Genomic DNA, 12,424 nt, shown 5'->3' on the forward strand with positions numbered 1-12,424 from the left:
TAAGGATGTTAATGTTTAAGTTAAATTTTATAAGAACTGCGATTTGGAAAACCGTTAAAAGGATATGCAATGAAATTCAACCAAGGGAAAGGGAGGAAGTCACCTAACAAAGTTAATAAGTGTAATTTTCAATAAGGCTATGATTTATGTTTGTTTGTCTTATGTGTTTGTTTGTTTGTTTGTTTGTTTACAATATTGTGAAAACTAATAAAGAAGTTTGAAGAAAAAAAAGACGTGCACAACATGGGGAAAAACTGAAAATGCTTACTTTGTGCATGGGGTGCATTCCTTCTGGTGGGTAATCGTTCGGTCCCATAGCGGGCATGGGATGCGGAACGCTCGGAGGTCCAGGACTCGGCCCCATCATGCTATGCACCGAACTGGGCGAGGGACCTGGTCCTGGGCTGGGACCCAGTATGGGTCCGGGAGAGAGCCCTGGCCCCGGGGAAGGGCCAGGATGAGGCATGGCGCCAGGATCTGTCGGAGTAGCCATCTGCTCTCTGTCTCGCTTTCAGTCCACGATCCGGCTGCAGGGAGAGAAACACAATGTGAAGGTCAGTTGTCCACAGCCAAGTAACGATGCAAAGCTTAAATTAGAACAGAGCGTACGGAAATAATTGCAGTTATTGCCTCACTTCCTAAAGGGCCATGAAAATATAATAATAATAATTTAATAATAATTTATTATTTCTTCCCCGCCCATCTGGCTAGGTTTCCAGCCAGAAACTTTTAAACAAACCGGACTTGTTAAGATCAAAATCGCACGTTTTCTTTTTATAACGTATATAAATTGATATAAATGATAAAAGACAAATGCGCATTCCAGAGAAAGGAACCGGACGCTATCTGTGAAGGACAGAACAGATCCTTAACCCTGCCTTTGAAAACTCATTCTGTCGGTGCAGAATAACGGCTGTATTTTTCGCTCTATAAGACGCACCAGACCACAAGACGCACCTAGTTTTTGGAGGGGGAAAACAAAAAAAATATTCTGAATCTCAAAAGCCAGAACAGCAAGAGGGATCGCTGTGCAGTGAAAGCAGCAATCCCTCTTGCTGTTCTGGCTTCTCGGATAGCTGCGCAGCCTGCATTCGCTCCGTAAGACGCACACACATTTCCCCTTACTTTTTAGGAGGGAAAAAGTGAGTCTTATACAGCAAAAAATACGGTAATCTAAACTCTGAGGATGCTGAGCTTGATCCAACCAAGCACTACTCAGAGTAAACTAGCGGAAGTGAATGGGCCTCAGCCAATGTCCATTCATTTCAATGGGAACAAAAGACACAGGTTCTCAGACTTGTGGTCATCAACAGTTTATTAGGGCCATGGGAGTATCTCTGAGACAAGAGTTCTCTGCTACAAGAATGCTTTGCTTGCATTTGGAATACAGATACTGATTTTGATGAGGGTTAAGAATCTGATCTGTTTGTATCGCTACCAATGAAGGAGACGTCTCCTAAATACATCAAGCCAACACTTGCTCACAGAGGCACCAAAGCATGTCTCCTCCTTTTCTGCCCACATGGATTTCAGTGGGCCTACTGTAAGATACAACCCATTATATTAAAATGTATTATTATCATTAGATTTGCATATCGCCCTACACCCCACAGGTCTCAGGGCCTCTCGCAACGTAAAAACGCAATATAAAAGCACAGAATACAGTAAATAATAATAAAAAAAGAACAACTAAAAAATCGCCCCTCCCCAACACTGCAGTAAATGTGAAATAGTGATGACAGAGGACTGAGCAAATTTGGATGGCTGCAATGAAGCCACAGAGGAATAAATGGAAAATTCCTGCTACGGAATCCAGGACCCTGAGTCCAGAGAGATATTGAGTCACGCAGGCCCACGTGTGAAGACCTTGGAGGGATGGGGGGGGGGGAGAGAGAGAACAGACAAAATAAGGACCTATGGAGGCCTGCGCTTTATGCCACTTCACACACAATTTTAGCAGGCACCCGTTGCACAACCAGACATGCCAAACACTGCAGTCCAATAGGCTGAATGACAAGAACAAGACTCAGAGCAGAGTTTCCTAGAAAGTGGGTATCTTTCTCCCCTCAACGAGGATGCCGCCATGCTAAGTACAGCTGTACAGTGGTATCTCGTGTTGCGTAACCTCCAGGTTGCAGAATCTTTGGGTTACGGCTGCGGCAAACCTGGAAGTGTATACAGTAGTACCTCAAGTTAAATACTTAATTCGTTCCAGAGGTCCGTTCTTAACCTGAAACTGTTCTTAACCTGAAGCACCACTTTAGCTAATGGAGCCTCCTGCTGCTGCCATGCCGCTGAAGCACGATTTCTGTTCTCATCCTGAAGCAAAGTTCTTAATCCGAAGCACTATTTCTGGGTTAGTGGAGTCTGTAACCTGAAGCGTATGTAACCTGAAGCGTATGTAACCCGAGGTACCACTGTACTTCCAGGTTTCGCCGCTCATGCATGTGCGGAAGCGCTCTATTGAGCCGCGCGCATGCACAGAAACGGCGCCTCTAGTTATGAATCTTTTGGGATGCACACGGCACCCCGAAACGAATTAAATCCATAACTAGAGGTACCACTGCATTCTTCCAAGCATGCTGCGTCTTGAGTGGCATGTGCCACTCCACCGAGACCCCTAACAGTCCACTCCTCTCCAAGACAGCCACCTACAGCGGGCGGACAGGGGCATTGTCCTAAGAGAGTTGTAGGGTGATGTTGGGGAAGAGAAAAAAGAGTCTTACTAGGAATTCCCACTGCCATCCCTGCATCTTCCCACCTGGACTGTGCATCCGCCACAAAGTTTGCTGCCAGAGTTGGACCGATCAATGCCACCATCTCGGCTGCGACACGGCCGCACCAGTCACCTGGCTCAGCATCGACTCAGGTGAGCTCAAGAACCAACCTAGATCCACCGGGTGTTGGCAAACCCTCTCCTCGGAGGGCACCTTGCCAGACCAAGCTCTCCCTTCCCAACTTCTGCCTATCTTGGCTTCTGCTGCCTCTGTTCACATTACCTGCCAGACCCATAGATGTCAACTTACTGATTTGAAAATAAGGGACCAGCAGCCTCAAAAATAAGGGATCAGCAGCCAAAATAAGGGATTTTCCGGGCACAGATATGTTCAACTTCTGAGCCCCTCCGAGCCAAAGGCAGAAAGCCCAGCCAGCAGCCAAACGAAGCCTCAAGCGGTGGCTCCCACAGTGCAGCAACCCGGCAAAGGGGATGCAGCAAGGAAAACCACCGTCACCTTTCCGCTGGGTAGCACTGAGCAAAAGCGAGTCCCCAGGCAACGTGGTCAATTTGATCGGCATAAGGCATGCAAGTTCCACCCCCCAGTTGTTCTTAGACTCCATGACCAGCAGGGAGGGAGGGAGAGGAGCTGCTTCCTTTGAAACCCGGGAAATTTAAGGGACATCATCAATAAGGGACAGCAGCGGGACACGGCGCTGGGATAAGGGAGTTTCCCGCCAAATAAGGGACGGTTGACAGCTATGGCCAGACCCCTTTGGGGCCCCAAACCCCACAGATCCCCAAACAGAGGGATGGGTCTTCCAGGACAGAAATTCGGCAACTGTGGAAAGCACCCTGGGGAGAAGAGAGGGCAACGCTGGGTTCTTGTGAGAAGCCACCTTGTTTGACACTGGAACCAAGAACCTACAGCGTTTGAAGCGCGTAGAAGGCTTTGCTTTTGCACTTTGGGTGCACCAATGCCTTCAAGTTCCGAGAGAGGGGATTCCGGCCCAACGTCAGGAAGAACTTTCCGACAGCAGAACTGTCTCCCTCAGGAGGTGATGGGACTCTCCTTCCTCGGATGTATTTAAACAGAGTTTGGGTGGTCATCTGTCATGGCTGAGATTCCTGCATCGCAAGGGGCTGGACTAAATGACCAGAAAACAGAAGGACAACAGCTGGCGAGTGGCACTGGCCACTGCACAGTGTTACACGGTGTGTGAAGCATCCCTGAATTGGAACAAGCACACCTAGTATGAAAAGGGTTCAAACAGGAGCCCGTCTGCTGCTACATCATCCATTTCATCCTACCAGAAAACAACAACACGGGAGCCTTAGAAACACAGTCAAAGACGCCAGAGATGGAAGGAAGAAACAACCCTGACTACTACTAATAATAATTTAGTATTTATACCCCGCCCATCTGGCTGGGTTTCCTAGAAAAGAACGGCAAACCAAGACGGACTACGCCGAAACGGCAAAATTATCTGGGAAGCTCAGGAATCAAGAAGACCAGAACTTTAGAAAAAGAATGGGGAAAGTTTGTGATTCACATACGAGACCGCTGCAAGCAAGTTAAAACATTGGCAGGATTTTAACCACCACACTTTAAAGTAACAGAAAGTATGGATAATTTAAAAGGATAAAGATTGATACGCAGTTGTAAATATTATCAATAGGATCCATGGGGTGGGGGGAAGTCAGGAGATTCAGAGTAATCTCGATATTTGGACTTGGAATTGTTGCTTGTAATTTGTTTATATTATTTAAAATCAAATTATTAAAAAAAGAAACACAGCCTAAGACCTCTTTCTTCCAATTCCATCCTCTTATAGTCCAGCGCTAAATACTCAGCAATACTTCATTACTCCAGTGCGTTTTTTATATTTGTGCAAACATTTCATTCTTGTGTTTTAATCACCTCATCCTTCCTCTGATTAAGCCAGGTAGCAATTGGAACAAGAGTCACTGGGCTGGATTAAAGTCATCTACCTGGGGACTCCCACTGCTTGCAGGGCAAGACATGTAAATACCTCCAAAGCCAGACTGTGCAAAACAAACCATACGTGCAGAGTCCCCGGGGGCTCATCAGTCCCCCACCCACTAAACGCCATCACAAAAGGAAGTGTTTCAAACGCACAAAACTGCATCTTGTGGGTTTTTTTCCAGGGAAAGGTGGCTTTGGAAGGTGTTTTGCAAGAGACAAGGGACTGCCAGTCCAATGTAGTGGAGCCTCCTAGCACTGCCTGAAAATGCAGAACTGCTATCAGGAAGGCTAAATTTAAACAGAAACTGCTATCTAGCCAGTGCGAAAGAAGAAATAAATAGTTATCTTCACACCCCTGCAATGGGTGCAGCATGTTCTTTTAGATTTAGCCAGAGTTATGCACCAGAAGCAACATTTCTGATGTATTAGAAACTTAATATACGGTTGCTTTGACAATGGTACCATTTAGGACTGAGGCTATTTCCACACGAAGTTTATTTCCTATGGCGTTTCTATCTCACCTTTCCTCCAAGGTAGAGTATATTCTTGTTCTCCCCACTATATCCTCACAACAACCTTGAGAGGTAGGCAACGCTGAGAGGGAGGGGCTCCCTGGCGGCAGCTTCACAGCCGAGTGGGAATTGGACCCCAACCTCATGGGGATGAACACACGGTACGTTTTTACCAGCAACGGGGGAAAGCAGGAATGCATCTAGGACCAAGAGCGGGAAGTCAACTCTTCGGGAAAATTGCATTAATTTTGATGTAATTTGGCGTTGATATGTTTAAAATTTGGAAAACAAATAAATATTATTTGGCCAAAAAAAAGGCTCTCTGGGTTTTTGTATTAAGAATGCATTACAGTGGTCCCTTGATTCTCAAACTTAATCCATTCCGGAAGTCCGTTCCAAAACCAAGGCGCACTTTCCCATAGAAAGTCATGCAAAACGGATTGATCCACTCCAGACTTTTAAAAACAACCTCCAAAACAGCAATTTAACATGAATTTTACTATCAAACAAGACCACTGATCCATAAAATAAAAGAAACAAACGATGTATTGCAGTCACACAATCAATCAATCAGTAGCTGAACTGGGTTCCACACAGTCACAAAAACAAAAGAGCCGCAAAAACAAAAACGCAAAATAAATAGCAGAAACAGACAGACCTCAGCGTAACACTTAAAACAGAAGTGTGTCACTCAAAACAGAAGTGTAACACTCAAAACAGAGCACGTTCGGCTTCCAAAAAAAGTTCGCAAACTGGAACACTTACTTCCAAGTTTGCGGTGTTTGGGTTCCAAGTTGTTTGAATACCAAGGCGTTTGAGAACCAAGGGACCACTGTATTATAGAAATAATACGTTAACAGCTAGAAAAGACACCAGGAAGCATATTTAGTGGCTGCAAAAGCCCACAATATGAATGCAATCTCAGAACCCCCTTGTACAGTCCTGTTTATTTTCTGTTTGTTCCCATCATTCACAGAGACTATCGAGTTCCAACCAATAAATTCGCTAAGCAATAACAGCAAATACAAATGGGGAAAAATATGAAGAGACCGATGTAGTTACAAGAACTCATTCGTCGGATTGCCACCCCTGCATATTTTACAATAAGGACTTCTTCTTTTTTCTCGCACAAGGGTTGAGAGCATGGGTAGGCAAACTAAGACCTGGGGGGCCAGATCCAGCTAAATTGCCTTCTCAATCCAGCCCGCGGATGGTCTGAGAATCAGCGTGTTTTTACACGAGTAGAATGCGTCCTTTTATTTAAAATGCATCTCTGGGTTATTTGTGGGGCATAGGAATTCGTTCATATTTTTTCCCCAAAATATAGTCCGGCCCCCCACAAGGTCTGAGGAAAGTGGACTGGCCCCCTGCTGAAAAAGTTTGCTGACATCTGGTTGAGAGCAATGGGAGCAGCAGCTCTTCCTTGACCAGCGCAGGTTGAAGCCGAACTGCACGGGACAAGCGGCAAAAATATGCATTAGATTCAGCACCTTTGCAGAGAGAAAGAATAGGTGACACAGCCACCACTGTCCCTTCTTAGTCCAATTTACACGAGTGTTACGTTGCAGGGATGGCACACTGACACGAGTGTTACGTTGCAGGGATGGCACACTGACAAACAGAGCAGGGGGGACCCAATTTGTCTTCTGGAGCTTTAAAATCCCATGGGGCACATTCCCCGAAGCAATCATAACATCACCCACTGCGCCAAAATAGGGAGCAAGGGCAAAGCGCCCCCTTATTCTGGCTCTAGATCGGGGTGGCCAGATCAGAAGTTCATCTTTGGACTATCTAGATTTGACACTGATGTGAAGCCCCGGCGCTTCTGGCAGGCCCAGGCTTCACCGGAAAGGGCCAGTCGGGCAAACCCACCAACCTGCCCCCCAGAGATCTTCAAGGGGTCGCAAGCGGACCCCCGTCAGTTGCAAAACACGCCTGGCAAACTTCCAACAGCGCCGGGCAGTCCATTCTAAGAAGCAGATTCAAACTGGCAAAGGCTCAGCTACACAGAGCAGCTCAAGGCTGCAAAAACACTGGAACAGCCTTGAATTTCGTCACTACTTCGCGCCAAACAAGCCTCTTCACAAGTTATCCTGCAAAACATGGATAAGTCCAAAGCAGACAAAAGCTGGGCGTTATCTATTTTCCTCCAAGGCTCGTCAGGGATTATTGTCTGCACATTATTAGAAAGCAGATCAACTAGATAACAGCCTCCATAACTCCAACCGTTGTGTCGATGTAATTTACAGAAGGGGGGGGGGGATAATTACCGTTTGGGAGCAAAACTGGTATTTTGCAAACTCTAGGACAGGGCCCCCAGAGGAGGCAGAAGAACGACAAACTGCCAAGAACGACAAATAATCTCGGAACAGACTCATAAACAAGCCAGGACTCAGGTTTCAGAAAGCATGGGCCAGAACCCTCCCTGGGGATGGGAAGAGGGAGGGGGGCCTCAGCCCTCCACAGTCTCCTAGTACAGCTGGCATAAGAAGTATTTTGCAAAAGCAGGAGGGAGACGCGGCCTGAGAGGCAGAACAAAGAGCCAACAGGTGGGCAAGAAGGAACAGCAACACGGAAGAGGAGCTTTGCATCGTGCAAAGGACCCAGGCAGCTCCACTCCACGAGGGACCGTCAAGCCAATTTAGAAGACAAGCGCTGTCTCCTAACATCCAATGGAGAAGGCATTAGCTGGGAACTTTAAGAGAATATGGTAGCCTGGCGGGAAGGAGGCATGAAAAAGTAGGAGCCCAAAGCATCAATCACTCTGTGCAAAGCTCTTAACAACATAGCTGTCAACGTTTCCCTTTTTTAAAAAGGGAAATTCCCTTATTCCGAATAGGATTCCTTGCAAGAAAAGGGAAAAGTTGACAGCTATGTCTCAACAAGCCAGAGCAACGTGACAAAATACCAGAGGTTTTGGGGGTTCTTCTGGCACCATAAAGACTAACAAATGTCTTATACCATTTGCTTCTGTGGACAGACCCTCAAAAAGTCCGTCCCGTGGAAAATATGTCAGGTCTCCAAGATGCCACAGGACTTTCTGTTGGTGTTGCCGCAAGGGGTTCTATGCCTCTGTCCCACAGGGAAAAGTTACAAAATGCAAAAACTCACACTAAGAACCATAATCTAACAGTGGCAAACTTTATCCCCACATTACGTTTGAGAACTGTGGTTAAAACGAGGGCTACATCATCTTCTTTCCTTGCAGGAATGTCAGATTAGCTTTCAGGTAATAATCACTTGAGAGAATCTCAGCTGAAGTTAACTCTGAGCAAATTGGGGGAGCAAGCAGCTTCAAACACAATTGTCTTCCCAAACAGCAGAGGCCACGGGAACACACTGGAAATACTTCAAAGGATTTGTGTGCCTCTGCCCATTTGCTGCCAGCTGAGAAGTCTTCATGCCCGGATCACGGAGGTTACAACAATAATAACCAGGAGTTTAACGGTTTAAAAGAGAAATAAAATTTGCAGAGGGAACCTCCCTCTGCAGTTTGTGATCTTCACTTCAAAGCAAAGCAGAAGTCGGCACATGCAACAGGGTGGATATTAATTCCAGCTAAACTTTTGAAAAGCATGTATTAAATAGAATTCCAGAATTAACAATATAACGTTTTTAGCTGGAGGACTTTTTTCCCTTGTCAGTCTGCAGCCTCAGGTGTTGGTCAAAGCCCTCCTCAGATGTGACACGGCAGAAATGAACAAAAGGAAAGATCCAAGGCTGCTTTGAACAAGCTCTGGTGGCGAACACTTTTCATGAAATCCCACCGTCCTTAAAGCAGAGACACAGCGCAGAAGAAATTCTTGCTTAATGAAGCATTGCCTTCACCTCTGTCAAACCCACATCTGTTACCCGATACGCTTAACTTTGAATGCGCTTCAAAATGCTCACAACCAACAAGGAATTTTGTTTTATGCATCTGATGAATTGCAGATGGACTTAAAAAATCTGCCTCTAATTTTGTCCTGCTACAGCTATATATTTTTCCCCCCTTCCCTGCAGTAACAAAGGGACTGGAGAGGAGGAGGAGGGAGGGAGGAGAGAGACAAGAATGGAACTAGCAGGGCAATTAGGTCCACAAAGAGAAAGTGTGCCTGCAATTTGCATAACAATGGGCCAACTCGCTCAGCAAAAGCTGCCCCACCTCCTAACACGCCGCTGCATAGCAGGGCAGCAAGGCCAGGCGGCCTTTGCATTCATTGCCCGGACCTCGAGGGAGCGGAGGAGGAGGCAAGGGCGCCCCAAGGCCGTCGGGTCACAGGCCACGTTCACGGCCAGGGCGCGCAAAAAAAACAAAAAACCCTCCAAGTTCGGCGGCGGCTCCACCATTTCTTGGTGCACATGAACCCGAATCGGGGCTCTGCAAAACTTTTCAACACCGCAAGGCGCTGCAACGCAACCGGCGCGGTCCCTTGAAGCTACAAGGCCGCCCCGTCGCCAGAAAGGAGTCCCTCGGCGCCTCTTGCCTCGTGCAAATGGCTGGGAAAACCCTCGCGGGCTCGGCGCGCGCGCGCCATGGCGCCGGCCACGAATGGGAGACTCGGGGCCTCTCCCGGGAGCCCCGGCAAAGTTGCCCAACTTGGGATCCTCGCCTGCAGCGCGTGGGGCGCCCCGTCGCGGCGCCACGACCTCCCCACCCACCGCGCGCGCGCCACCTCGCTCCGGATCCGAGACTCTTCCGGGACTTTTGCAGGCTGCCGAGGCCTCCGCTTCCAGTTTGCAGGGCGCGCGCGTCGGAAAAGCAGAGCCAAGCAGCCCCGGAGCGCGCACTTGGTCCCGACCCCCGTCGGGGGGGGAGGGGAAGCCGATCCCGGCTGCTGCTGCTGTTGCAGGGCGCGTTACCTTTCCGAAGGGAGCCCCGAAGGCGAGCCCCGGGCGCGCTTCCCCGGCGCAGGCAGGCCTAGCTCGTCGCCCCGCTCACCGGGCCAGACGGGAGGGCGCGTCCTCGTCGGCCGCGGGGACTTCCTGGTTCTCGGAGCAGACGGAGGGAAGGAAGGAAGGAGAGCAGAGAAGGAGGAGAGATGCCAAAGCCAGCCCAGCCTGCGCGCCGAGACCTCGCCTCTTCCTCTCTCGCAGCCAGCCAGCTCGGCGCACCGAGACGCGGCCTCCAGCTGGCCGCCTGCTCCGCCAGCCGCCCCCGACGCCAGAGCGCCAAAGACGGCGGCGCCTCCCCGCACTTGAGAGCCCACCCCAAAAAACTTTTCGCCCCTTCCTTCCCGGCCGAGAAACTGCCACCAACGAGGCGAGGGAGCAGGCAGGCGCCCGTCGGGGGAGGGCGCACCAACGCGCCGCTGCGTCCGGGCGCGCAAAGCCCTCTCCAAAGGAAGAACGGCTCGCCGAGTTGTGCCCCCTCGCCGGAAATATTATGAATGCATGTACTGCGGGGGGGGGGGGTAAAGATGAGAAGACAGCGCCTTCCTGCTCCGAGGGAGGGGGGTGGGAGCCAGGCTATTTTGGGACGCGCACGGGAACACCTTCGCAGCAGCAGAAAGGAGCCCCGACGGGGCGCTGGGCCTTCTCTCAGATCTCCTTTTGAGTTTTGAGACGCCCAACTAGGAGGCAGCGAGGACAGCGGCCCCTGGAGACCCTGCTGCGCCTTGTGTGCGTAATGTTTGTGACCGTCGGGCGGGGAGATTATCATGGCCTTCCTGCGCTCGGCTGCCGAATGCCGCCCTCCCCATCTTGGATCGCCCTGCCCTCGGCGGCAGCTCCACCCCGGGGAGGGACCGGGGATCCCCTGCAACCACCCCCACCCCCCCGACGTTGCCTTCCTTGGGGCAGGACGCCGCGCGAACTTGCAGCCCCCGCCCCCGGCACCTGCCTCGGTTTCCCGGGCAGATTCCTCCTGCAGATCCGGCGCGGGGATCCTCCTCTTCCTCGGCGCGCCGCTGCTTATTTATAGCCACACAAACGCAGCTCTGTCCATCAGGCGCTGGAGGGCCGGGGAAGCCCGACCCGGCGGCCCCTCGCAGCCTATTTTGGTCGCTCTCCGCTTTGGAAACCAAAGCAACCCGAGCAGCACCAGCCTCTCTCCGGCTTCTCGGCCGCCGCCGCGCAGCCTTTTCCTCGCTCCCGCGACCTTCCCTTCTCCAGCTGCAGCTGACTCACAAAGTCAGCGGCGAGCCAAGGGCGCGATCCGGCAGGTTCTTTCCTCCTGGGAGGGGGAAAATAGGAAAAGGGGGATCGCGACCCCCCAAAAAAACTTTCTTGGGGGTCTTTGGCTTCTTCAAGGGCGCCGGGAAGAAGTCGCCCGCACTCTACGGAGGAGGGCCCCGGAGAGACTTGTTTACGTGGGGAGGGGGAAAGGACTTGCTGGGGGGGGGTCTCCGATTTGGGGGAAGCGGGAGCCCGAGCGAAGTGGAGGATCCGGCGAGCCGCGGAGGGGGCGCAGCGCAGGGCGGAGGATACGCCCGGGAGGCGTCGGGGGGACGTTTACCTTGCTGGGGGAGAGCGCCGCGCCAGATCCCTCTGCCTGCCTGCCTCCCTCTCTCTCTGAGTCACCCGGAGTAGATCCAGCGCGAGCCACCGGATTATGCCGATGACTTCACGGCGCGCGGCCATCCCCGCCTCTTCCTCCGCGCCCGCGCCGCCCCCGGCTCCTCCCACGCGCCCCCCTCCCGCGCCGCCCAAAGGGAGCCTCCGACTGGACGGCGCCGAGACGGAGCGCCCGCCCCGAGGGCGGAGAGGGGTCCCCGATTGGAGGCTCCCCGCTGCCACTCACGGCGCCCGCCCGCCCCCTCCAGCAGCGGGCGGAGTCGCTCCCGAGGCTGCTCGGGAAGGGGCGGGCGGAGCCGGGGACCCGCTCCGAGGGGGAGGCCGGCTTGGCGGGCGGGTGCAAGGCGCGCGCGGATCAGCTGAGACGATGCGCGATGTTTGCATGGGCTCATTTCACACCTGCACGCACATAGATAGAGATGCACGCCCGCCTTCTCCCCCCTGCATTTTTGCACCGCTGTGTTGGCAGAGTCTTCTCCTGGCGCAGAGATGGAGAGGAGCCTGGCTGCATTTGGCCGCGGGAGGGTCGGGGGAAGAAGGTGCTGGAACCTGGACTGGGCTTGCCGGAAGGAAAGGCGAGAGGAAGCGGGCTTAGGGCTGAAGGCTGCTTTTCCCAGGCCCCTTGTTTGCATGCTTGGCAGGAGATCGGGTGAACTGTAGAGCTGGGAGGGACCCCGGGATAATCCAGTCCAACCCCCTGCAATCTGCCCCCGA

The 12,424-nt window shown here is 51.5% G+C and overlaps 1 protein-coding gene across 4 annotated transcripts in view; it reads right to left on the reverse strand.

Moving 5' to 3' along the window:
• The window catches only part of SMARCA2 (SWI/SNF related BAF chromatin remodeling complex subunit ATPase 2), a 124,311-nt gene extending 112,518 nt beyond the window's left edge, over positions 1-11,793 (reverse strand). For 2 of the 4 annotated variants that reach the window (XM_080987692.1, XM_080987689.1), the window contains exons 1-2: positions 10,058-10,210; positions 269-527 (exon numbers count right to left, since the gene is read on the reverse strand). In XM_080987692.1, coding sequence (XP_080843818.1) covers positions 269-493 — 225 coding nt within the window. In that variant the 5' untranslated portion in view covers positions 494-527; positions 10,058-10,210. Of the gene's footprint in view, positions 1-268; positions 528-10,057; positions 10,212-11,651 lie in introns of those variants that run through there. The other 2 variants (XM_080987690.1, XM_080987691.1) reach the window with 2 other exon arrangements.
• Between the last annotated feature and the right edge of the window lie 631 nt (positions 11,794-12,424).

The sequence above is a fragment of the Podarcis pityusensis genome (assembly GCF_964106645.2).
Source record: "Podarcis pityusensis genome assembly, chromosome: 17".
In the NCBI taxonomy this organism is placed as follows: Eukaryota; Metazoa; Chordata; class Lepidosauria; order Squamata; family Lacertidae; genus Podarcis; species Podarcis pityusensis.